Raw genomic sequence first — 27,355 nt, 5'->3', positions numbered from 1 at the left:
GTGATTCTTCTGTGCACCAAGTGTACAGCTGAGCCACAGCTGCAGGGTGCAAGTGCTCTCTTATCTGACCCTGCCTTCAGAGACCAGGTTGCTGCAGCCACATTACAGGTCCTGCTGCAATGTGGGAGGGATGCAGGCTCTGCTGGAGAGGACATCTTCACCACATGAATCTCCCTCCTGCCTCCACCCTTCCAGATCTTCACAATTTGTTTCTCTGAATTTTTCAATGGCAGTCTCTTTACTCCTGCTATAAATCTGAGAGATTCCTAAGCAGATGGATAAAGTATTTGCTAGTAGGAGTAGATAAGAGTCAGCATTGAACAACAACCAGCTGGCCATCATGACCCATATTTTACATTGTTAAGGGACTGGATTAATAAAAACAACAGGACTAATAAAATCAGCAAGTGAAGAAGAGCACTGGGAAATTTCACAGCATGTGCAAAAGGGAGCATGTCTCCCACCCCAAATGATGTTACTTTTTCTTAGGACTAGCATGAAAGTCATTCTAGAGAGTCAACAAAGGCTAAATCTTGCCAAACAAACATGGTCCCTCCTCCTTTACTGATATACAAAAACAGCTGAAGAGAATGAAGAAGCAGCCTAGAGCCAGTCCTGAGAAAGCCTCAGTTATAAAATTACTTGAAAAATGAATGCAAGTTGGCTGGGAAATGAGCAGTGTCACAGAGATTGAACACAGGCTGTGAGTCCATAAACAAAGAGGAGCAAAAGATAAACATGAACATAAAGAGCTCATGGGAGAATATCTGGGGCATAGATTGGGTGTAGGGAGGGGAGGAAAGGAGGACTAGAAATCTGCCCTAAGTCTGTTTTTATTTAATGTCTATTATGATCTGGAAGGAAGCAATAAACACTACATTCATTCCATTTATATTTGATGTAACAACTCCTGTGAGTTAGAGAGGTGTTGTGTAAACCAATGGGGACAGACACAAAACATAAAAAAACTAAGACAGGCTGGAAATAACAAAACAACAGCCAAGTGGATGGGCACAAAGCAATAGTCTGTGGGAGGAGGCTCAGCCTCACATGCAGACATGGAATGGAGAGATGTGCTTATAGAAGGGAGGCAGAAGGTCCCAATAACAGCAGAGACCAACAAACTGTGATCTTATGGAGCAGACTCATCCCAAAGGAAGCAACAGGGTAAGTATCTGGACCTATTGATTTATGAGGAATTAAGTCAATGAGACAAGTTTGGCTGTACACAGCTGAGCAGAGAGCAGAGTGTGCTCAGGCGTTAATGTTGAGACAGTCTGCTGGAGGTGAGGAAATTCCCTGGGGACGTCTATATATTTTGACAGTGTAAACATCACAAAAGAGAGAAGGACTGATTTATGGACTGAGGAGGAACAAGGGTCAAAAACAAGCTGAAAGAAATATAGGCTGACTCATAGACAGGGTGAGCCATACTGCCCTGTGAAACAGCTACCTGAGGAGCAGTCTGACATTTCTTTCTCTGAATCCCTTAAAGTAGATTGCACACAAACATATGAGAAAATAGCTTCTAGGAAACAGGTTTTTGTCTTTGAGAGGAGAGACTGAATGGATGTAGAGGGCAATGGCAGCCTGGGTTTGTCTGCTAATGGGTCTTATCTGTTAATGGGTCTTATCTGTTGTAAAATCCTAAGAAGTGAGCTTCTCTCTGTCCTAAACTACCCTAACAGTACAGCTGCCCATAAAGAAAAAAAAAAAAAAAAACCAACATAAAGCCAGGGGATAGCTGAAGCAAAAACAAGAGACGAGAGAGGCCAGAAAACTAAAGTGAATGACCTGTCAGCAGGGACCTGGATACTTCACATCCTAGGCTGGATTATTCTACAGATAAAAGAGGAAACTGAGCTATCTGCTCCTTTCATCAGACTGAAGTTGAGCCCACATCTTCTAGCTGCCCAAAGACTGCCCTAACCACACAGCCTGGGAGAGGCTACCAAGGTTACCAATCCTCCCATCCGTGCATTTACTCTCTTCCCAGGAGAAGGAAGGATGCCCAGGGAATCAAAAAAAAAAAAAAAAAAAAAAAAAAAAAAAAAAAAAAAAAAAAAAAAAAAAAAAATTCAGCAGAAGAAAAGGGCAGGATGGCAGTGTGGACTGTGAACTTTAAAGCTGACTGCTTAGCACAATATGGATTTGGATGGCTCTGCAACCAGGACTAGAAGCTGATGATTAAGAGGAACTTGGCTGGTAGACATGCAGATGGCTCAGAAATTTAGGCAACCTGAGGCTGAGCGGGAAAGAGCAAGGAATTCTGAGGTGTAGTATTGGTTCCAATGTAAGTTAATCCAGCACCAATTTCTAACAGGATTGTTTTAAGATGTTGAGCCTCTCTCCTGTGCCAGATAAACGTCCAGAATATACTGGAAAATCATCCTTAATTTAGGTAATTCTGTTCCCCAGAGAAGTAGCTATAATGCATTATGAAATGATATTTCATGCTTTGGGATGAAGGGGAGAAAAAAAATCTATTGAAAAACATGTTTTCAAGCATAAGACACCTGGAATTGGCTTCCCAGCTGTCTGAAGAAGATAAGGACAAAAGTGAAAGTGAGGAGCATTTTAATAAATCACAGGTGAGGGAAACATTGGACTTGGCAGTAAGCTCTATTTCTTTACCTAGTATTAGTCAGTGTTTTTGAAAAATCTCAAAAAGTTATAAATAATTTTTAAAACAGAAGAGGAAACCAATTACTCCTTACTACAGAAAGCTATGAAGACACCTAAACTCCAGATCCTTATGTGAAGGGAGAATTCTCAACATACAAAATCATAAAAGGTACTCAAACATCAGGTATTTCCACTTTGATTCTCCTTATTATACAGGCAGTCCATGAGTGAAGCAGCCATTTCCAATTTTAATGCAAAGAATGGTTGGACAATACCTTCAGCAGGCAGGAGGTAAGTGCCAGGGCCCTGCTGTCCACAGACAGCCCCTGGAGGCATTGAACCACACGATAGCTGAGGCTGACAAGCACCCCTGGAGATCATCTAGTCACTCCCCTGCCCAAATCAGGGTCATGTGATGATGATCCTCTACCAGAGACTGAGAGCTCTCAACCTCTCTGGGCAGCTTGTGCCAGTAGTTTGACTACCCTTGGAATGAAAAAAAAAAAAATTTTTAGTTTTAGTGGAATTTCCTGTGTTTCAGTTTACTGCCATTGCCGCTGTCAGTGGGCATTGTAAAGGAAAGTCCAGCCCCATCTTCTTTACTCCCCCTCCCTCAGGTATTGGTACACATGGATAAGGCTCCATCTCCAGGCTGAGCCACAGCTCTCACAGGCTGGTCTTATACTTCCTTGAGTCCCTTAGACATCTTAATGTCCCTTCACTGAACCAGCTCCACAATGTCCCAATCTCTCTTGTACTGGAGACCCAGCGGTTCAGACAAGTCCCACCAGTGCTGAGCTGAAGGGAAGGATCACCTTCCTCATCCTCACCTGCTGGCAGTGCTGTGCCTGGCACACCTCTGGAGGCTGTTGGCCTCTGCTGCACGGCCCCGAGCTGGCCCACGGCCTCCCCTCCATCCAGCAGCCCCAGCAGGGCTCCCCTGCCAGCTGCAGCCCCAGCCTGTCCTGCTGCAGACCACCAGTGTTAAAACAATGCTTTCATCTCCTTGGAAATAAAGGGATGGTCTCAGTTCTGCACCCTTGGTATGTGAGCCATGAGACAGTCCCACAGATGAACATTTCTCTCTTGGCCCTGAGGACTGGGCAAGCAAAGAGGAGATTTCAGCTAGCTACTGGGAAAGACTTTTTAATGGTAAAGAAAGTAAAGTGAAGGAAAGCATGCAGTCATGAAAATTCTGTCACTGGCGCTTAGACAAGTATTTAACAGGAAAATGTTAGGCCTAGTTGATCCTGCTTTCAGGCAGAGGAGTGGATTTAATGAACTTTGCCATGGTTTCCTGCTGATTCACTACACAAAAATAATGGCATCAATATTTGAAAAATCTTACCCTGTTATTCTAGGAATGGCACCTATCATCTCACACAGCGTGAAACACAGATACTTATTCCAAAAAAAGGGATTTTATGGTCTTCTCTTCTGCAGGATCGTGGTGTTCTACAAACACTGACAAATTATCTTCCCAGTACCCCTGAAGTTAAGGAGTAATTTTCTATGTGTACTCATGGTCATTGAGTCAAAATTCCCAAAAGAAACCACAGAGTTTGGCTTCTCATTTGAGATGCTCAAGAACAGATTTTTTTCAGCGTCTAAAGTATATCTTCAAATCAAATTTCCCATAATCATGAGTTTTCTGCATATCCCATATCAGATTCCAGTTGTCAGGATTTCCAGAAAATCAGTTACCATCTGTTAAAAGTTGTGAGTTCAGTGACTAGCCCAGCATTACGTTTGGAATGAGGTGAAGTAGAATAACAACAAAATCCATAATAGCAACAAAATCCAATACCAGGACAACACTCAGTTTCCCAAACCACAGTACAATCCTTTCCTATTATGAAGTCCTCAGCCATCACCCTCCAAATTCCACAGCTTCTGCAATAAGGTAACCATGACTCATCCCACAGCAGGTCCATCCTCTGCAGTGAGGGGAAAAAAAGGGGCAAAGAAACCACTAGTTTGTGGTCATGCAATTAGAAATTGGAAGATAATGTACACAGTGGACCTGAATTATTGCAGTTTTAGTTCTGGCATTCCTTAGCCTTGCTTGGCAATTATTATGGTCTTTTCTGGGTTGGTGGTGTTTTTTTTGGTTTTTTGGTTTTTGATTTTGTTTTTTTTTTTACCATTTTAAGTAATTTCTTAGGCTTTTACAAAAGCAACCTGGAAAGACAAATTCTTCACGTGGAACCAGCTGCTTTACAGCTGGGTAAACAGCAGAGCTGGAACTTTTGTATCCTCATCACAGCTGAGCAGGTGAGAGGAGAGTCACAGGCAGAGCTGCTGATGCTGACACTCAGTTATGGTGTCAGCACTTGCATATCCTGAGACACGACTTGTGCTCTCCACAGGAAAAAGTGGCACCTCTTTTCTTGAAAAAGGTAGTCTTCAGACAAATCTCCTGCTCCTACTCCAGCTTTCATCCCCCAGGTTTTGTTCATTTTATAGGTATACCAGCATGTTGGCTATCCTCCAGGTATATATATATATTAAAAAGCCATGTTGTTAAAAGAGGGTCCTTTGGCTACAATTGTCTCCATAGATATTAGGGCCAAATAACCTATGGGGGATTTGTAACTGGATAGGAGAGCTAATTACCTTCTTCCTGAAACTGTGCAGAGTTCCTGTGCTGCTTTTCTGAATCTAAAATAAGACTGAAAGCATAGATCTCAATTCTGACCTTCCACAGGTTTTATATGATTCCAATTACCCTAAAGAGTTAATTTCAAATAATTAACACCAGCAAGTAACAGCACTGTTATACAAATATTTTTTGTGATTTGAAGATAGCTGTTTTCCCATGTTAAAAATTCACAAATGTTGTAATACACATCTGTACATAAAGTCCGAATTAATTTCTTATTTTTGTCAGCGTAAATCTCTTACCACAATCAAAGCCAACACAGAAGCACTAATAGATTAGATCTGAATTAGATCTGAACAGCTTCTGGTAGTTTAATCACTTTAGGCCTGTACATTAATGGACCTTAGTCTTCTGGCTCTAAATATCTAGAATAAGTGAAGAAGTCTTATGCATTTCCCTGCAGAAGAAAAGCAGCTAAGATTGGAAGTATTGCACTCAGGATGTAGAAGTAAGAATCACAGGACCAATCATGCAAAATAAATGATATTATTATTAGCATCACTTAGAAGCTGTGTGAAAATGACAAGCTGAAAAGATGTGTTTAAATATGCCAAATATGTTTGGAATATCTCAGAATCATTTCACCATCCTCAGATAAAAACTGATGGGTTTTTGTTATTTAGGGCTAGCCTACAAAGCAATTCAGTGCACTCTAAGGCCAGAAGAAAGTATCAGATGAAAAGAGGACAAGTTTTTGTTTTACTGTTGCTACTTTCAGCTCCAGTGACATATGTCATAAATCCGTGTAACATCAGATTTTGACAATTTCTTCATTTCTTATGACTAGACAAAATCTCTAAGTCAGACAATTCTAAGGAAGGCTTTCAACAAAGACCAGGGCTGATGTAGCCCATGGAACAACAACAAGCAAAGGGATCAACATCAGATGTCACTGATCCAGTTCAGTGCTATGGCAGAAACACCAGCCCTTGAATGGGAGCTGATGAAGAACATCTAATTGGTATTTGAATCACATCTCTACCTCTTTTTACACCCTCAACTGATACTCATGTTACATATCTGTGCCCGCATTTAGTCCCACATGAGTTCATTGTTGCATTAATGGTGCTTGATCTCTAATTTTTATCCACTGTTTGAGTGCTCACCAAAAGAACATTATGTGCCCAAGAGCCAAGGGAGTTAATATCTACTTCAGAAACTGAAGTGCTTTGCCTGCCATTATAAATTTTAAGGAAAATCTGCACTAATACTTAGGATTTTTTAATTTAATCTGATGGAATGGTTGAGGCTGGTGGGTACCTCTGGGGGAGCCTCCAGTCAATCCCCTGCCCAAATCAGGGTCATGTTGCCTGTGATTATGTTCAATCAGGTTTTGAATATCTCCACATCCTCTCTAGGCAGCCTGTGGCAACATTTGGCCACCCTTGCACTGAATATTTTCTTTTCTTATGTTCTAGTAAAGTTTCCTGTGTTTCAATTTGTTCCTACTTTTTCTAGTCCTGTCACTGAGCACCACTGAGAAGTCTGGCTCCATCTTTTACTCATCTCTTTACCCAATCTGCTGTTTTATGCACAATACTGAGACGACCTGGAGCCTTCTCTTTTCCAGGCTGAACAGCCCAAATTCTCACAACTTCTCATATGCCAGACGCTGCAGTTTCCTAAACATCTCAATGGCCCTTCACTGCACTCACTTGAGTCACGTCCGTATCTCTTGCTCTGGGAAGCCCAGACCTAGCAGACAGCACTTCTCTGGAAGTCAGAGGATTCTTATTATGCACCTGTATGTACAGAAAATCAGAAATTTCCACTCTGGGAAATAATTTGCCACTTTCATGTGTTTGTTCTTTAACTCTTTCACAGGTAGAGATTGGAAGTTTTTCTGAAAAATACCTCATGAGGTACACTCCCTTGGAAAAGAGAAGGCCAAAGCCACATACCTGCACTGAAGGTAGGCATGCCAGCTGCTCGTAGCTATTCTGAAGTTAGCTTTAACATGCAGCCACAACAGTGTGGCCATAGTGGCACAGGTTTCAGCAGAGAACATCAATTCCAGCACATTTTTGGGAATGTCCATATGTTGCCAACTTACAGTGAAGTCCAGCCTGGCCTGTCTCGTACCATCATTTATCCATGGGAACAGCTAGTGTGAGACTGCCTCTCTGCAAGTACTTGCATGTCAATCAGGCTGTGTAAACAACTCCCCCATGTCTTCTTTCTCCTTGGGATGACCTATGCTCCTGGGCCAGCCTCCAGGAAATCCCTGTGTCCTGCACAGACAAACCTCACCACTGCCGTCCCTCCAACCATTGCCAGGTTGTGTCTCTGATACAAATCCACCCAGGTTAACAAATTCCTTTATTTAGTGGTGTTGGGTCAGTCGATCAGACTTTTCCTGGCTGAGTTGTTTGGCTATATTGCAACAAGACTACCTATCTAGAGAGTGTTTCTGTTACTAAAGGCATCACTGAGGAACGTTTAATTCTTAGCAGAACTCCAGTTCTTGTTCTACAAATTCCAGATGATATAAATAAATAAACCATGAAATGTTCAGGGAAGGCAAATCACCAGTCCATCAAAATACCTGATAAATTAGTTCAACAGACTGGACTACAGACATGTTCAGTGATTCATCATCACAAAGAGTAAATAAATTCCGATTAAGCAAAACTTGATTGAATCACGCTGAAGTTTGGCACTTAACAAAATAGATCAGTCTGAAATCTTACTTTAGGAACACATAATCTCTTAAGATTTATGAGTGTTATTGCTGACCACATATGTTTCTATGTTCCTGTTTGCTATGTTGAGAAATGGATACTCTGAGTGTACAAAGGTTTGCCTGCTATTACACATTTTAATCTCCAAGAAACTCTTCTCCTTATTCCCCTTTTTAGGGTACAGAAAAACTTTTGCAATTGTAAACTTCCTGATTTTCTCCTCCGCCCCAGTAAAATTTCCAATTTCTTCCAGGTTGTTTTCAGTTCCGTCTGACCGTTCAATTCGTTTTGCTACAACAAATGTTGTGATATAGCCAAAATGCAAAAGCTGAACTAAGACTCTTTGTTTCAGCTACTGGAAAGAATTCTCAGCTTTTTAAATTCAGTGACACTATCTTCACACACTGATCATTCCATTAATCTGTTGGTAGCTATAGATTAGGGGCAACACATGCCTATGCATATCTTTTAAGCAACAAATCGAGGGGAGAAATAATCTACCTACTTTTTAACAATTATGTTTATTTAATGTTTGTAGTATGACCATATCAAGAGATCTCAGTCAGGGTGGAGATCCAGATGTGCTGACTGCTGTGAAGATAGGAAGGTAAAATCCTTAACAAAGCAAATTGAAAAATTGTAACTACTTGAATATCTGATGTCAAGTTTTCCCCTGGTGTAATTGTGTAAAGCCCTCAAATATTTTTGCATTTGAGAATTTCTTTGTGCTATAAATATTGGCTGGGGTTGGAGTTGGTATTATTAATGTTATTATACTAAGAGGTATAATATGCAGAACAAGTTCCAGACTAACAGTGGTGAGTACGCTGCGTTCAGCCTTGGATGGCAATCATACTTTCCAGAATACTTAGAACAACAAATGGTGATTTTCCAGCCAACATCATGGATTGTGGGTCAACACTGTCAAAAGCTGATATTTATAATCTGTGTTATCACACAAGCAACAAAGTCTCATGTCCTTATCTAAGCAGCTGCATGTGTTTCATCTGGAAATACTGATCTTCATCCATGCCCTCCATCCAGGTTTTACTAAAGGAAATAACACTGTGTTTGGAGGGCCCACATCCCAAGAGGTCACAATTGGAGCTAGAGTATGGCTGAATTTTAAGTATGTTCAGTGCAAGTCAAAGTATGCTTTACATAAATAGCCTCTACTGCTATAGAAAAAATAAACAAAAAACACAAACAAACAAACCACAGGAAGATTCATTTGTAGAAAAGTCCTGTCCTAAATTCTGAGTATTGGTGGTTACCATATAAGCAGTGCCTACACACACACATATATGTGGATGCAAACACACAAATACTATTTTTCATGTTATGAATGGGCTCTGAAGTAAGCCTGTTCATTGTTTCTTGTGAATTACAAAAGTAGTATTCACTGAAGCAAACCTGCCCTTGGTGATGCTTATGCTCCAACCCATCTGTAGGTCAGAGAAGAACATTTTACAAGATAGTTCTCCTGTCTGCTGGGCCTTCTTGTTCAGAGAGATGTTCTCTGACTACTGGTGAGGTCTCTGTGGTGCTAAGTGTAAATTTTAAACCCCTTTAAATTAACCCAAACAATACTGCAAAGGGAGAGCCCAAGTTGCAGTTCCCCCACTACACCCTGAAGTACATCTTATCAACATTTTGGCTTAGGAGCTGCAGAAAGACACTCTGCAAAGCATGCATCTATGTCAAGTGCTCTCCAGAAATTATTTGCTCAAGGTGACTTCCAAAAGCAGTGTCACAAGAGGGGGGGTACCAGGAAATGAGAATGGGAGAACAAGGGACAGTGAAGCAGACTAGAAGGAAAGAAAAATCTGTGTACCAGTGGCGAAGGCACTGCTGCCTCTCAAGCAGCTCTTACATCCAGGCACAGCAGCAATACATCTGCTCTACTTGTGGCAGATTGTGTGAGTCACAAATAGAATTTCACAGCCAGCAGCAAACTTGTGAGCCATAAAACCCACTCCCTTCAATTACAGTGATCACCTCCCGGGAATATTGTAAGACTTGATCAACTGATATTTACAGAGTGCTTTGAGATCCTGAGATAAAAGTCACTATAAAAGCCTACAGATTTTTCATAACGTTCATAGACCACCTGCTCAGACCAGAAGCATTCACTTTTAACATCACTTGAGCCAGCTACCAATCTGATATCTCCACAGGAATTTCCTAAAACAGATGTGGCTGTCACATTTAATCTCTCTTTTACTAGGAACTCTAAAAAAAGAAACTCCTGGAAAAGGAAATAAAACAAACTGCATTAAAACTGATGGTGAGAAGAAGGCCCATAATTCTGTTCCCACAGCTCATGGATTCTCCATCTGTACCTTTCAGAAAGCTGCCATAGTGACTAACTGTATGAGCTTCACAAATTAGACCTGACCTAGATTCAGTGAAGTCTTTGATCTGCAGCTGGTTGGTGTAATATTCTGACTGCAGTGAATTTCAGAATTGTTCCACAAAGCAGCAGCTTCAAAAGAAAAACAAATAAAACAAAATTCAGGTTTTCCTTACAACATGCTGGCCCTCACTTGACTGTATACTAAATGAATCAGTCAGCAAACCAAATGGTGAAGTTTAAACTACTGCTGTTTTCTCATAATTCCATAGTATATGCTCTTGAAAAAAATTACTTCATTATTTCCTCTCACTCTTTATTATAGGAATAATAAACTCCAGGAGAGTGAAGAAAAGCTTGATTCTGAAAACCAGTGGGGGGTATAATTAAGCATATTGTTAAGTGCTTTCTTGAATAGAGGTTAAAAAATTTGAAGTTTAAAATCATGTTAGCTAAGGATAAAACAGCTCAGAGGCTTTTTTCATAAACTGATCTGAACCATATGAAACTTTTCAGAGCATGGATCTGGACTGGCATCCCTTCAGAATAAGGTTTCCCATGATGTTTTGGACTTTCTGCATTGTGTATAGAAACTGAGCACAGATGTCCCAAGATGTTTCAGAAATTTTAAAACCTTTTGTTCCACGATAGCAATGGGAACAGTGGGAAACATTAATTAGAGTCTTATTTAGTGATCCTTTTTTTTTTTTTTTTTAATTGGCTTGTTCTTGCTTTAAGTATGATCCAAAAATATCATAGTGAATCAAATCCAAAGGAAATAGTTTCTCTATCCTTCGTCCAATAGTGAGAGGCCTCTCCATAACCAGAATCTTTTTGGAAGACTGTACATAGTCTCGATCAGATACTTAGATAGGCAATGCTGACCCTCAGGATAAATTACAGACCAAACTGCTTTTGAGATACATTTCAAGCAAGGTACTCCCATGACAAAGTTACAGTGAATGACTCAGAGATAGACTGTTACTGCAAATAATTTGTTAGTATTTCTAAAGGGGTGGAGGGTGCCCCTTCTGAAAAATGGGACATAAGCATTATGCAGATTATAGAAAAAGTTTTAAAATTCCTTTTGCTGTGTAGGCAGTTATTAAAGACTGTGTGGTTAAGGCTGATTGTTTTTCACGAAACAGAATTTTAAAAACCCAAGCCACTATCTCAATCACTTGGGCTTGGTGCAGCACAAATCTTTCTCTTTGTGCTGTTACCAAAATAAATTTTAAAAAATTAAAAAAAAAAAGTGGAGGGGGGGAGAAAAACAAAAAGCTACTGGAGGCGATAACAGTACAGAAATATATTTTGTTGGCAGCATGTGATGGCCATATATCTCCCAGATAGCGTGCTACAAACATCTCAAAGAGAGATTGATTTACCTTTATCTCAGCTGGCAAACTCTGCACATGGTGGTTTATGAGGCAGTGGTCAATGGCTCACACAAAGTGAGAGAAATTACTCACAGTACCTGTATTGGGAAGCTTCAGGAAGCTGCTTAAGTGTGATGTGCTATCACTCACTCCTGTTTGGTGATGCTAGGCTGCACTTAAAAGGATTTACCTGTACAGCCACTTTGGGATCACTCCTTTTCAGCCCCATTCTTCTATTTCTGTAGTCACCCAGGACCCTTACGTTTCTTCACACTCAGGCTGACTTCAGAGGCAAACTTTGCTCTTCTCTTGATGAAGCAACCAGTGTGAATAAAGTGTATACTGAAGAACTGTGAACACCAAAGCCCTCAGGGCAACTAAATCCTTTAAAAGTAACACAAAGATAAAACAAAGGATCTGATACTGGGTGGCTTCATAAAAAACAGACAATGCTAATATTCCATATTAAAGAAGCCAAGAACTTTGTTTAGAAGCCAGGAAACAGTAGGTTCTGAATCTGTGCTAAGCTGCACTAATATTGGGATGCAGGAGGCTGGAGCCCCTGATGGTCCTCTGTGGCCAGAGCTGGGTCTTAATAATAAAGTCAGCTCCCCAAAATCTTTCCAGTTAAATCTCTATGGCCTCATCTGAAGATCCAGTAAAGCTGTCACTCAAGGTAGAATATGCCTACAGAGACCAGATATTGTACCACCAAGCTATTGTGTCATTGTTTGGGCAGTCAGGGAGGGATGGCAGTGGCAACTCACGCATGGAAAGTAAATAGTGCATCTTCTGCCCTCTCCCTCTAGAAACAACCTTTGGGAGGGGCAGGGAATGCTGCCTTCCATTTCCTTTGCTCCTTTGTTTTATCTCACTCATTGATCCAGCTGGGCATTAAGGTTTTCAGTTGCAAAATAAATACATTTGGACAGATAAGAAGTAAGATTCTCTTATGCTCTAACTTTTTTTAAGGTTAGTAAAGATGCTTATGATTCCAAGCTCTGCCTGGCCCACTGCAGACTGGCCTCACACTCTGTGGATGTGCTGGCCATGAAATCATCAGTGCATCCTTGCCAGGTTCCCTAGTGATGAGGCTGGGCAACAAAAGGCAAGGGCAGTGTGGTAGGTGTCATGCCTCAGTATATGCTGCATGGGGTGACTACATGGTTGAGAAGATTTGGACAGGTAGCAGAAACTGATCTAAGGAGTCAAGATGGAGAGTCAGTGGATTAAGAATTTGTGTTTGGCAGCAGGAGCCGTCTCTTTTGGCTGTTACCAACACAATTTCAGTGTTGTTCCTATTTATTTGAAAAACATGGGATTAGTTAAGAATCTCCTTGCACAAGACTCCTCCAAAAATGTCAGGAAGAAGACAGGAGTTAATACTGATCCACATGTAAGGCAATGGTAACAACACTGGAACTCTCCTGGCATTGCAACACCAAGCAACCTGGCCTGGAGGTTATAATCTGTGTAAGGCATAGCATGGCCCTTTGCTGCTCCTGACAGTAAGAACAGTCTCTGAGGCTGGGTCACCCAGCTCAAGAGGGCACTCCTGCCCTTCTGCATGCTGGTTTCATAATCAAAATCAGTTTTCCTACCAAGCTGAAACAGTTATAAGCTAGGAGGGGCCTTCTCATTTTCATGCTTCCTTTGAATACTATTTCTGAATAGGAACTTGGATGAGCTACAAATAAGTAAGTTTGAAATGCAAGCAAAATAACCATCAAATGCTCCATGTCAGCTGACTGACATAACAGAACTAGGCTTTTTAGTCACATTTTAGAACTAATAGCCATAACCTGCATCCAAGCAAGATCCTCTTTCTCCCCAGCTCCATTCAGATGACTATCAAAGAGGCCATGCCCATTGCTGTCTGCAGCACATGCCACTGTGAAAGTGACCACTGCACTGCATTTGGTCATCTTTACATCCAAAGATGCAGCTCTAAAGCCCCCTCTTTCCCACTGCTCATTGCCACTGGCAATGCTTATTGCTGCAGCTCAGCTGGAGTCTGGGGGTCTGTACGTTTGGCTCATTTCACCCATCACAGACATCAGTTTTCAGCAGGGGAGAGAAGGTTGAAATTCTACAATCTAACTAAAAGAAAGTCACAATTATCCAATAATCTTTTTTTTTTTACTTGCATTTTGTGATTCTGGGATGTAGTGATTTAATTAAGGAAGACAACACTCCCCACTGGGCTTGCAAAAGCAAATATTGCCACGTGTCCCTCAGAGCCAAGAATCAGGTGGAGCAGGCACAGCAGTGACTAAGGAGGTCAACTCACAACAAAAGGCAGAATACCACAGTCATCACAGTAAAACTTCAATGCTCATGCAATCACTGCACCACAAAAGATCAGTATTTGTCACTCTGTTGAGATGCTGTCAGACAAAACGAAATATTCCATTCATGTTCAGTTTCTTCAGCTGCCAGATGGTCTTTCTGTGGTCCACTGAGTTCCACTGTGTCACAGTGAAGGTTTGTTTTCAGACATGGATATCACTGCCTTGTAAACTTACAGCTTAGTAAAGTGACTCTCCTCCCTCCCCCATTTTATACTGCAAATGCCACAGAGCTTGTGCAAAGCCTTTGCCTCCTAAGAAAAGCAGGCATGTCAGTCAGGACACTTACAGGGAGAGCAGACTCATAAACAAATGGCACTTCTTTTCTGCCTGTGGTTATAGGTGTTTGAGAGCAACTGAAAGATGGAAAAGAGCAGGGACAATCTCAGCTTTTTTTAGACTTCCAGTTAGAAAAGGCTGGCCACAGACTGACAGGAACCTAGCATCATGAGAGTGGCTACCTTGCTGACATGGGGGAGGTAAGAACAAAGTGTGTGTAGAAGGGTTTCTCTTCTGCAGTGTTCTATCTGTCAGTGTTTCTGTCAAACTGAGGCTGTACTCAGATCATTTGGATAAATATCCAGAAAGGGATATAGCCTTTATGAATTTGTTTAAATCCATTTTCAACTTCATTCTTATAAACTTTGCTATGTTCTGCAACAGTCATTTTCTAGTGTTTAGTAAGAATGGTGTACAAAGCTATTTTTACTTCTTTTAAATGTATTTACTAACTGGCCACAGTCAACAATTGTGACAGTAGAAATGTCAACATAGGAGGATCTCAGCCACCTTTGGAAAGAAAACCAGGTCTTATCTGTTGATTTCAAACTAACACATTAAGAATCCAGGATTTTCTAGCCTATCTGGAACAAAAGGAAATAGTCCACAAGAATGTGCATTTGAATCTAGCCTTGCGGACAGAGGGAAACCTTTCAGTAAGTATTAAGTTGAGACTAAAGTTCCACCTTCAGTGTAATAGATGGTTGTGTCCTCAAGTTCAAAGTGAATCCACCATATCCACCATGAAAATAAAACTAGTGACTTAGGTGCCATAACTTCCTTTAGACCCTGTTCAGTATTTCATTCACACTTGTAGATTTAGTGGTTTTGGAGCAGTTCCACTTCTTCCAAAGGTGACAGTGCATCTCAGATGCAGTGTCACGCCTGCAGGACAGAGTGCCACGTGTTCCCAGCAGCGTTAGCTCACTGCAGTGGTGGTGGGGCAGCCAACAGGGGCCGCACAGGGGATGCTGTCCGAGGATGTGGCTTCTTAGGCAGCAGCTTCCTACACGGAGTCAGCCAGCAGGATGGCAGTGATTCCCACCTTCCCTCACAGTTCAGGTCACCACAAACCCCAGGCAGGGTGTATTGTCACTCACTGCAGTTGCCATGTCTCCCCAGTCCTGAAGGGCACCCATAACCGTGCCGTGTTTTCACATGGCACTGGCACATTCTCATATTCCTTAAATAACCTGGGACCACGTGTACCAATAAAACAGGGCCTGTCTCTCACACAGTGTCAGTCAGAAACTGTAACCACCAAACCCAGAGTTAGTTTAGCTTTTGTAAAGTTGCCCTAGGGTAATATGGATCACTCATTCATCTCCCCACTCCAACAGGCAATTCTTCCACGCTTCCTTATGCTCCCACCCCAGCCCCACCTCAGCACTGGTCTTGCATTCTCTACAGTCCAAGAAATGTCCACAAGGCAGTGTAGAGAAAGTGTTGGTTTGTATTTATCTAGTGTACTACCAGTGCATCCAAAAATGTGCTCTTATCTGATGCATCACAAGCTCATTTTGTGCAAAAATGACATACCTGATTTCTTTTGACATGTCTTTTGCCTCAGATTACACCAGTGATTGCAGTGTGTCCACAGCAATTTTTTCTGTATTTACTGCTGGGAAAGGCAAAAATATTAGGTCAGTAACTGCTTATATATCCGTGGAGCAGAGTGTGCCCCTTGCAAAAAAATCAGATGGATTTTGGATTACTAATTTGGGTGCTGGAAGCATTCTACCTTATTAGCAAAATTTTTGGGCTGAGTCTATTATCCGTAATTACAGGAACAGTTAAGTGGGACCAGTGAGAGCTGTATCCTTATGCAGTTATATTGCTTTGCTCTTTATCTCCAGTATCTCTTCATAAACCTTGCTGTGTTTTTTAATGAGAAAATGCAACTTAGGAAAGTGACGACCAGCAGTGCTTCCAGGTAAGATCAGAGATTGATAAATGAGTAATGAGACTGCCTATAATTCTTTTTTTCTTAGCCAAGGACTTAGAAGGTGAGAACAATCTATAAAACTTGGAAATCCTCTAAATATATTTCCAATTAGTTTGTTCCAAAGCAGCATTAGGGAAAAAATATTTAAGAACAAGAAACAAAGGTAATTTATATTTTTACAAATCTGCTGAAGATGTTTCAATATATTTAAAGCCCCCATTAGCTACCTAGGACAGAGCAGAGCTGGTGAAAACACAGACATCACTTGAATGCACTTCCAGCAGCAGCAGCTCACTATTCCTTGTAATATTACTGAGGAATATGAGCTATTTTTGTTCTCCCAAGAGTGAGTGGGAAATTACAGTAGAGAAGTTTTGTGATTTATCCAGGCCCTAGGGAAGGTGGTGGGGCAGCCACCTGAACATTTTTAACGTGGTGGTTTCCCAGTCCTGTGTCCTGCCACCCCTTTCCCCAGGCATTAGAAGCCGGTATAACCAGAGCTCCCCATGAGGGCTCCGCCAGCAGAGCCCTGAGAGGAGGCGGCTGTCACAAACCAACAGAGCAGCTCCGCTGCCCCTGGGAAGCAGGAGAGCTGCCTCTGGACATGAAACACCGCTCTCACAGGGAAACGGGCAGGTCGCCACTGCATTGCAAAGCCTCCTCCCTTCTGTGTGCAGTCTCTGTCTCCTGCACGCCACTTCCCAGCAGGGGAAGAGCTGGAGGGAGCGGGCTGAGAGGAGCAGCACTTTCCCTGGCCAGGAGAGCAGCCTGGTGTCCGTAATTCCGTGTGGATTCAGCATTCCCTGGGATGTCACCGGACACGCAATTACGCGTGCTGGGACACAGAGCCCTGACCCAGGGCATCTGTAGGAAAAGGAGGCAGGAGGCACTCACCAGCAGGAGAGCAAAGCAAGAGCACACACCACCCAGGAAAAGGCGAGCGGGGAGACCATCTGTAGCATCACTGAAGCATGGATCGTCTGAAGCATCGCTGGGGGCTGAGGGTGCTGTGGGTGCCTGCACACCGCGCTGGCAGTGACCCTAGAGGTCTGGAGCCTTTGGCCACAAAATGTACCAGCCTTGCTGGGATATGGTGGGGTGATCACTACACCCCAGGCAGGAAAGCGGAGCAGGCTCTTGGAGACCTGGACAGTGGCATACAGCAGGATTTATTTGCCCCACTCCGTGTCTGCGCTCAGTTTCCTCGGCTCTTAAAGGGCTGATCTTTAATGCTGGGTGTTCCTTGTAAATAGGGCTCACGTTTGGCTGGACTGAAGTTACAACCTCTCTCCCCTACCAAGGCTTTGAGGAACAAGCCAAAGGTGATGCATAGGGCTGGAATGCTCAGGGCTCTGACAGGTCTGGGGGAAGCAAGAGGGGAATCTTCATCCCCCTGCACCCCTAACCCTACAAAGCACAGACAGCAGACCATTTCCAGGAGCCGGACTTCAGATGCGTGGAACCACGAGCGAGAGGCGGCCCCGAGGCAGCTGGCAGGGGACCATGTGGGTTATCCCGGCACAAAGCACCTGTCTCGGAGCATTTGTGCTCCGCACAGCCGGCCCTGCCCAGGGCGGGGTCAGGTGCGCAGGGATTGCCACCAGCAGGCTTCCCCCTGAGAACCTCGGCCTCCCCCCGGGCTCAGCAAGAGAGGGAAAATTTCTTTCCAGCCGTCTGCAGCGGAGGCAGGGACACTGCCATCGCTGACCATGTAGCCGGACACTGTTCCGTGTGCTAGCACGAAAGGTCTATCCACCAAGAAGAGCAGCGCAGGGAGGTCAGCCTCCCCAGCCGGCCTGCCCTGTGCCGCCGGTCGCGATTATCGCTCCCGAAATGGCTGGCAGGGCCGTGGCGGAGGTCAGGGGCTCCCAGCGCGGCTGAGGGGGCGGCGCGCGGCTTCACCGCGCAGCTCGGCTCCCCTCACACCGAACTGCTCTGACACGTGTCCCCGTGTTTCCTATCGTCAGTCTCCGCAGAGACCCTGCCCAGGCGCCACAGCGAGGACCCGCCGGTGCCATGGGCGGGCGGGGGAGCGGCAGCCTCTCCCCCGGGCCCTTCCCGACAGGGTGAGGGGCAGAGGGGCGGGGGCCGGAGGACGCCCCTCGGCAGAGGGTCCGCGGTGCTCGGAGCCGTTGCGGCCGTGGGTGGGCGTCCCCCGTGTCCCCTCGGGAGGCTGTGCCGCTCGGAGCCGGCGTGAAGCAGGATCGCGGTGGGGAGGAACCCCGAGTTTGCGGCGCCGCTGCCGCCGGTGCAGGGGGCAAGAGCGAGAGCGAGCGAGCGGAGGCACCTCCGGCACACCGGCTCCTCAGCCCCCGGCCGCCCACCCACCCGCCCCGATCGCTGCCGGCGGGGCCGGGCCGGGACGGGCCGGGCCGGGGGTAGGTGGGAGCGGCGGGGGCGGGCGGCAGCCGCGGGGGTCGTCGCCATGACGAGCGGGCGTGCCGCCGCCTCCCGCCGCTGAGCGGGGCGGCCGCTGTCCCTTCAGCACCGCAGCGGCCGGCGGGGCCGTCCTGCCCTGCCCCGCCCTGCCCTGCCCTGCCCTGCCCTGCCCCGTCTGGCCCGGCACCGCCACCGGCACCCCCCTGGCACCGGCATCCCCGGCACCGGCACCCACCGGCACCGGCACCCCCCGGCACCGGCACCCCACTGGCACCGGCACCCACCGGCACCGGCACCCACCGGCACCGGCATTCCCGAGCACCGGAATTCCCGAGCACCGGCAGCCCCGGCAGCCCCGGCAGCCCCGGCAGCGAGGCGAGCCCTGGCGGCCCCCGCGGGCGGCGGCGATGGCGGGCGGGGGCCGGGGGCAGCAGGGCGCGCCGGCGGGGCGCCGCGGCCGCTGAGGCAGCAGGTAGGGCGGCGCGGGGAGCCGCGGAGCCGGGCGGGGCGGGTTCCCCGCGGGTCGGAGCGCGGCTCCGGCCGCTGAGGAGCGGCGTGGGACTGGAGCCCGGGCGGCGGCGGGGGCTCTTGTGCGGCGGGGCCGGGAGCGGCGGGAGGGAATGAAAGGACCCGCGGCCCCGGTGGCACAAAGGCCGTGAGTAACGGGGCGTTGTGGGAGCGACAGCCGCAGCCCAGGTGAAGGGCGAGGGGAGGGACGGGAGCCTGCAGCGGGAACAAAGGAGCCTCCCTCAAGGTTTGCAGTGGGAGGTGAGAGAGAAGGGGGAAAGGGGAGAAACGGGGACAGAGGGAGAAAAAAGGAGGGAAAGCGAGTGAACAGGGGGGAAAGAGAGAAAAGGGGGAAAAGGGGGAAAAGCAAAGGAAAGAAGGAGAGAAGGGAAGAAAGAGAAAGAAAGAGGAGAAAATGAAAGAGAGAAAGAAAATAAAAAAAGTAAAAGAAAGAAAGAAAAAGAGAAAGAAAGCATCGACAGATGAACATGCTGTAGATTTGTTCATTCTGCCAACTTTCTGTGTAATTGTATCCTAGGTTTTCATTCCCTACCCACCTTTGGAAGGAGCTCACTATGACAGGGCAGAGTCTGAGGGCTTTATCTGAAGCGAATTTTGAAGACAATGAAATCAGCATCAACGTTGGAGGCTTTAAGAAAAAGATGAGATCCAACACATTATTAAGGTTCCCTGAGACCAGGCTGGGCAAATTGCTGAGCTGCCACTCAAAGGAGTCGATACTGGAGCTTTGTGATGACTATGATGACACCAAGAATGAATTTTATTTTGACAGGAACCCCGAGCTCTTTCCTTACGTGCTACATTTTTATAACACTGGCAAGCTCCATGTGATGGGCGAACTCTGTGTGTTTTCTTTCAGCCAGGAGATTGAATACTGGGGAATCAATGAATTCTTTATAGACTCCTGCTGCAGTTATAGCTACCATGGGAGGAAAATGGAGCCAGACCAAGAGAAGTGGGAGGAACAAAGTGACCAGGAAAGTACAACATCTTCGTTTGATGAGATTTTGGCATTCTACAATGACGCCTCTAAATTTGACAAACAGCCCTTTGGAAACATCCGGAGGCAGCTCTGGCTTGCTTTGGATAATCCTGGGTACTCCGTTTTAAGCCGTGTCTTCAGTGTCCTTTCAATAGTGGTGGTGCTGGGCTCTATTGTGACCATGTGCCTCAACAGCCTCCCAGACTTCCAGATTGTTGACAGCAATGGGAACCCCGAGGAAGACCCTCGCTTCGAAATCGTGGAACATTTTGGTATTGCATGGTTCACTTTTGAACTGGTGGCGAGATTTGCAGTAGCTCCTGACTTTTTAAAGTTTTTCAAGCATGCCCTGAATTTGATTGACCTAATGTCTATCCTTCCATTTTATATTACATTAATTGTCAACTTGGTGGTGGAAAGTAGTCCAACTTTAGCAAATTTAGGCAGAGTTGCACAAGTCCTGAGACTCATGAGGATCTTCCGCATCCTAAAGCTTGCTAGACACTCCACAGGTCTCAGGTCTCTCGGAGCCACCCTGAAGTATAGCTACAGAGAGGTGGGGCTTCTTTTACTCTACCTCTCTGTTGGCATCTCCATTTTCTCAGTAGTGGCCTACACCATTGAGAAAGAAGAGAATGAGGGGTTAGCCACTATCCCTGCTTGTTGGTGGTGGGCTACTGTTAGCATGACCACAGTTGGCTACGGGGATGTGGTGCCAGGGAGCACTGCTGGCAAGTTGACGGCATCTGCATGCATCCTAGCTGGTATCCTAGTGGTAGTGCTTCCCATTACACTGATCTTTAATAAATTCTCCCACTTCTATAGGCGTCAGAAGCAGTTAGAGAGTGCCATGAGAAGCTGTGATTTTGGTGATGGCATGAAAGAAGTTCCATCTGTCAACTTAAGGGACTACTATGCTTACAAAGTTAAATCCCTTATGGCCAGTCTGACCAATATGAGCAGAAGTACCCCCAGCGAGTTGAGCCTGAATGATTCACTGCATTAGTGTACAGGTCTGACAGCAGTTTGCATGAGAGCTATCAAGAGCTATGTTTATAAATGTTTTCCTATTTGTCTTGGTTTTTTTTCTAGAAGATAGTGTTGCTGACACTGCACTTTGCACTTGAGAAACTAAAGACATTTCTATTACAAGTTAACAGTTTGCACACTTTCATCCTGTTGCGTAAGGGTACTAAATGCTGACTTTTCCATACAAACGTTACCACTTCCATGACATTAGTGCTAGTGGTATAGTGATGATCTGTTACTTTGTGCATTTTCTCATCTGAGCAGAGAAATGAATGTACCCAAGTGGAATGAAAATCTCATCTGTGACATGAGTAATTAAAAAGTCACCTATCACCTATACTGGTGTCTGTACTAGTATAGGACTTCCCATGCATTTTACAACAGTTTGAAACAGCCACCTGTGAGTCACTTATACAAGAACACTTCTACCTGTGTTGCCGACCAGTAATTCTTATCACTTGCCTGAAAACACCTCTAAGTTTGCTTACTCTTGAGTATGTGTGTTAAAATCTGGGTGTTCTTGTTCTGAAATGTTATGTATAGTGTTATTTTTCAGAATCTCTTGGGCATAGACCTTCCCCTGTTTCCAAGATTAGATCAATTCAGAGCCCTCTGAAGAAGGCCACCCCTCATTTTCAGATAGCTACATATTCAAAGACTACATTTCCACAAGTGATTCTAGCTATGGAGGCCCAGATAGAGCTCTCAGGATCCCATCTCCAGAAGGGATCTGCTCACAGCTCAGTCCCAGTGCAGCTGCAAATGTGTTGTATCAGTCCATCAAAATGGTTTTGAGATTAGACACATGAGGATGTGGGTTTTAAACAATTAGAAGCTCCAATGAAAAACTTGGATTTGATTAATGAAGTGAAATATTCCCACATGAACAGTACAGGCAGCATTTTAGGAATTGACATTCATATACTGCAAAAAGACTAATTATAAAGATGCCATATGTGATGCTGAGATATGAATCTAATTTTATCAGTAAAGCTTGAAAGCAGGTGTTGATGACAGACAATTCCATTAAAATTTCTGCCAAGGAATCTCTAAGCAAAAAAACATTTTCACTCAGAAAGAAACTCTCAATTTGCAGCTAAGGGAGAGTATAAGGGCCTAAGAAGGGAACAGATAAAGAGCTTAATACTGCACTATCTGTGGGTAGATCCTCCTACCTACTTCTGTGATGTAGTCAATTTAAATCCTTTCAAGGGCTAGCATGTACTGGTTTAAAAAAGAAAACCATGCGAGAACAGATCATATGCGATTTCAAGAGTAATAATGAATCTGCACAGAGTTGTTTTTTGAGTGCTCAGTCTCCTCCCTTACACAATTGTATAGAGATCAAATACTTGCAGTCAACAAGCTTCCCTCTTTTTAGTTCTGTGCTAGAAGACAAACTACTGGCACTCAGTGGGCAGAACAGCATTTCTCTTCAGAGCCTACTGCTTTTCCATCCTATTCATTACACATAAATTTCCAATTAATTTTTTGTTAGTTTTACTTGTGAAGACTAGAGAGGTGCAGAAATTAAATTCAAGCTAGTTAGAAGAGAAATTAAAATACTAAAGCTGAAATTGTCTTGTTTGGAAGACTATGTTTTTAAACCATGACAAAGGGTGGATCAACCGACAAAATAAAGCAAATATGGTATGAATAGGTAACTGCCTCATTTAGGCTATTAGAGGTAGCAGCTTGGTCTGGATCTTTTGACACTGTATCCTCTCCACCTAAAAACCAGAAAGCTGAGCACCCAAGATTGGATTTCTGTTTGCCCAGTGATCTGTGACAGAACACACAGTGTGAAATAACTTTCTCCCCCACCCCATTTCCATTGAACACCCTCCCCTCCCATCAGTTAGTAGATGATCTAGGCCACGAAGTGTGAGGGGAAAAGGTCCTGTCCAACCTTACCAATTTTGAACACAGCCTGCAGAAGTTATAAGTCAATTGGCAAGCCATTGCTTGCTGTCCCTGAAATTGAAAGTGCCATATACATGGTCCTGAAAGTAGACCTAGATAACCTCAATTTGGCGTCCAAACTTGAAACATTTTGCCAAGGTTTACACTTCTGGATAGGGCTGGTTCAATTCAATTTATGCTGACTCCTAGGCATAACTTCAGCACTGCTGTCCCTGGTTCATACTGCAGGTATGTAAAGTATGACACACACACAAACAGCCACCTAACACATGGAGCAGCATGAGGTCACCTGTTGAACTGAAATACCAAGAAAGAAAGAAGAGGAGGAAGAGGTGGCCATGGGCAGCATATACCCTCCAGTCAGGTGACATGCTGCAAGGGTGGCAAATCCTCTCACTGATGCAAAGGACACTGCAAACCATGTCTGTTGCTTAGGGCTGTAGGAGAACTCAGCTCCAAGCAGTGGTTTTATCTCAGTTCCATAAACAGTAGATTTACAGAGCTGAAAACCAGGGACTTTCAGAGCAGTTATTTGGTGAGACCTGTAGACTTGCCAAAGAGCCACAAATTCCCTCAGCTGTTGCTTGTTTAACATTGCAAATGTTGGATTTAGCTTTGCAACACATCATTTCAATTACCTATAGCTTATCTTATGTTCTAGATTTATTATTATTTGTAGGGCTGATACTGTCATTTCTGCAAATATTGACTGGAATGTGTCCAAATTGCATTTTACTAAAGAAAATGAAATACCCAAGGAATTCCAACTTTTATTGTACTGGTTGAAAGGAATTTTCATTATTGCATTTTTATACAAGTGCTTTTGATCAAAGACACTAAATAAATAAAGTACTGAAATTTAATATGTTCTTATTATCATGACAATTACTTTACACAGTGCACAGGAATTCCTTTCATAAACTTAACTAATTCCATATTAAAAGTAGTCACATTTTTGCTCCCCCCTCCTCCTGAAAACTATTCCAGAGCTGTGCTGCTCTCCAAGGCTTGCACAACCTTTAGCACAATTTTATTAATGGCTGCTTTATACCAGTATTTTTTTTTTTGCCAACACTGTTCTTTAGCTTAAATATATCATTTTCCTCTTAGTGTATTTATAGACAGCAACCATATGGCCTTACATACGTTTTTTCACAGGTTTATACCTCTCAAGCTTCCCTTTAGTTTTCTTTTTGCAAGTCCTGTTCCCCTGACCACGCTAGAGGATGTAGCCCTTTTTTTGCATTACTTCTGCTTAGATTTATTATGTTTGAGCATTGGACAGTATTGTACAGCAGTTTTAATATTTGCTTATGACTAACAGAATTTTTCACTGAGCAGCATAACAATTTAGTGATTTAAGTAATGTTGCTGTCTTAGCTGCCCCAAAATATCTAGGTAAGGAAGAATAGGCACACCTTTCCTGCCATTTTATGAAGTAATGTCTATTCTAGGGCTCTGTGCAGTAAGTGCTGAGAAAACTTATTTCTCATTAAATAAAAGCTACAGGGAAATGTTTACATTACACTTTGAAGAAAAAATGCAATCTCTCCAAAGCCTCACAGGGGAGAAGAGGTGGGGTATTTTTTGCATAGTCAGTACTTTTGCTGGACTTCCTCACTCACTGTTGTGTGTGAGCAGGGCACCTGCACTTCCGTAAACCACTGGATCAGAACTGAAGGACGAGAGGACTAACTGACCACTTTCTCCAGAGTTGGAAAATTTCTGTGGTCAGAAATCTCCTTAGTATGGATGAAGAACATTGCATCAGCCTGTGCTCCTCCTGCCTGTGACAGTCACCTTCGTGGCACCAGTGAAAATGCTGTGCCTACTCTTTTTCGTCTGAGAGCTTTGTATTGTTTAAATGAGAACTGTGGTGATATTTCAAATGAGGTAACTTGCTTTACTGCCAGAAATAAACTGTTAGAGAATCTGGATTTCTAGTACAAATCTAGGCTATTATGAGAGTCAGAGATGCCCTTGAGAAGCAATATGTTACATTATGTTCCTGAGATGTAAAATCTATATATAGATTGTGATTAAGCTTTTTATGTATGTTCAGATTTTGTATTATTGCCTGGTTTATTACTCATTTACTTTCATCAGTTGCTGATTCTCTCTTTCCCTGCAGACTTTCTGTTTTGGAAACAGACTGGTTTTTCCTCCCATGTTATATAGAGCATGGGCTACTTCATGTTGCAGTCTTAAAAACAAAAAACTTTGCATTTAGTTTTCCAAATTTAATACCTCCAGTATTTGTACCTTTTTGTATAGAACTTTGCAAGACTGCAGGGAACTACTGTATCTGGTGCTCTTTGTACTGTGTGTCCTGTCCCAGTAGTGTGTAACGCACTCAAAAATTCAGTTTTGTGCCACAAAATGGAAATTAAATGCATAAAAAATATCTTTCACCAGGGATCTAGAACTGATTTAAGTTTCAGGACATTCTGAGTATATATTATAATCAAAGAGAAGCCTGGGCCTCATTGTGAGGATAAGGGGTTTTTTTAAACATGCACATCAGGCTAGATTTCTATTCTTAGAAATGCTCTTAATTGGTGATTGTGGTGGGGAACCCACATTTTTCAGTTGAACAAACAGTACAAGCTTCTTGTTCTCTACCTGACAGATTAGGGACTGAACAACATACCACCAGCATTTGTAGGCACTAAATCAACTTGACATGACCTTTCATCTCTTCCAAAATAACCGCATCCCTAGAGGCCCCAGCTGTGCACATGTAAGCAGCAGAAAGCCCCTGGAGTAACTGCTCTTGCTGTGCTGGTTATCCATTTCCTCCCACAATACTCCTGACTTTAATCTACCTTTGATGGTGCTTTCAAACAACATCCAACCCCAGGCATCACTCATATCCCTTGGTGAGGTGTTGTGCCAGAACTATTCTTTTCTCATTATGTTATTCTTATTTTCTTTTCCAATTTATGCACCTGGCTTCCCATTAAGTTACACCAGAAATTAATTTGATCTCCTGTAACTAACTTTCAAGTTGCACACTATTCAGATAGGGTGAAAGAATGTTCCCATCTGATTTCTGAAGCATTTTTTACTGATTCTGCCTTTTTCCTTAAAAAAAAAAAAAAAAAAAAAAAAAAAAAAAAAAAAAAAGTTATGCTTCTCATCTGAGAATAATTTGCGGGGTTAAAAATAGAGCAATGGGTAATACATTATTCAAAGCAACAGTTCTACAGAGCAATCATTGAAGCTGCTAAGAAACATCATTCTCATTAAAGATTGTGGATCTCTTCACCTCTCAGATATGAAATTATGGGTTGTCAAGTGGAGGAAGCCACCTCCAAACAGTCTAGAAAGTGTTTCCCGAGATCACATGACACTGTTAGCAAAGGTCTGGCTCTGGAATTTATTTGCCCTGCTAGGAATGAGGATGGAGAATCATCTCACAGGTGTTGGGACTCACACTGACCTCCCACTGCAGAAATTTGTTTGCCTGACATCGCCTCACCCTTTACACACAACCCTAAATCATGTAAGTCCTCACTTGGATAAACACATGAATTTGCCATAAGAGGCAGTGGCACAAATCCAGCACTTCAGCTTCACAGAAGTGTAAAGAAACATCAGCACCTCCCACTCTTGCTTTTTTTTTTCTTTAAGGGTACTAATGGGCTCTGGCTTCTCACAAATCCCTGTTCAGATATAAACAGGGCTAGGTTTTTCAGGAATTGGACAAAGACTGATATAAATCTGACAATTTCTTCTATAGATCTAAAGCAGGCTAAGAGCTGCCCACTTTGACATGGACGGTCCAACATATGCATGTTGTCACCCAATATGCAGGTGTTCTGTGTGGTGCAAAAGTCTGTGTACCTTTGAGCAGACTGTCCCACTGATGAGACTGTTGACTTTCAAAGAAAATTCTTAATCTTACTTGGAAGATGAGTGGTACTCACACAGCAGCACAGTTTGCTTGCCAGCTGCTGCTGTACTGCCCATCCCAAGCCCTGTACCTCCTGCTTCACCCTCTCTATCTGCTATGGCCTGATGTGGCTATTCCTGCAGTTTCCATAAGGAAAGGTGATGTGGTGGGGTTGTAACACAGCAAAATGAGAGTTTGGAGTTACTGACTTAGGAACATCAATCCCACCAACTTTCAGTGGAAATTATCCTTTCAAATTACTATGCTGTTTTTGAAATTCATGTTCTGTCCCATTCTAGGAAATGTTCTGAGTACTGACACCCTATCACAGCCCCCTTAAGGACCAT

The 27,355-nt window shown here is 43.8% G+C and overlaps 1 protein-coding gene across 4 annotated transcripts; it reads left to right on the top strand.

Annotated features, from left to right (window-relative positions):
• KCNS2 (potassium voltage-gated channel modifier subfamily S member 2) lies at window positions 1-26,706 on the top strand. 4 transcript variants are annotated; one of them, XM_063390380.1, is made up of 4 exons: window positions 1-1,167; window positions 7,112-7,199; window positions 8,507-8,575; window positions 19,697-26,706. In XM_063390380.1, the coding sequence occupies exons 3-4, from the start codon at window positions 8,508-8,510 to the stop codon at window positions 21,165-21,167; spliced, it is 1,539 nt and encodes a 512-aa protein (XP_063246450.1). In that variant the 5' UTR covers window positions 1-1,167; window positions 7,112-7,199; window position 8,507; the 3' UTR covers window positions 21,168-26,706. The 4 variants fall into 4 exon arrangements, with proteins under 4 accessions (XP_063246450.1, XP_063246477.1, XP_063246468.1 ...); XM_063390407.1 differs by lacking the exon at window positions 8,507-8,575; XM_063390398.1 differs by lacking the exons at window positions 1-1,167; window positions 7,112-7,199; window positions 8,507-8,575 and adding an exon at window positions 18,987-19,123.
• Window positions 26,707-27,355: the final 649 nt, after the last annotated feature.

This window comes from Prinia subflava, chromosome 1, assembly GCF_021018805.1.
Source record: "Prinia subflava isolate CZ2003 ecotype Zambia chromosome 1, Cam_Psub_1.2, whole genome shotgun sequence".
NCBI classification, from domain to species: domain Eukaryota; kingdom Metazoa; phylum Chordata; class Aves; order Passeriformes; family Cisticolidae; genus Prinia; species Prinia subflava.
This window is presented reverse-complemented; position numbering and strand designations above follow the sequence as displayed.

Bases quoted from the DNA above. Each gene is read 5' to 3' on its own strand.
- KCNS2 (XM_063390380.1), top strand. From the start codon at position 8,508: ATGACCATATCAAGAGATCTCAGTCAGGGTGGAGATCCAGATGTGCTG. The intron at 8,576-19,696 runs GTAAAATCCTTA...ATTGTATCCTAG, and splicing joins ACTGCTGTGAAGATAGGAAG to GTTTTCATTCCCTACCCACC.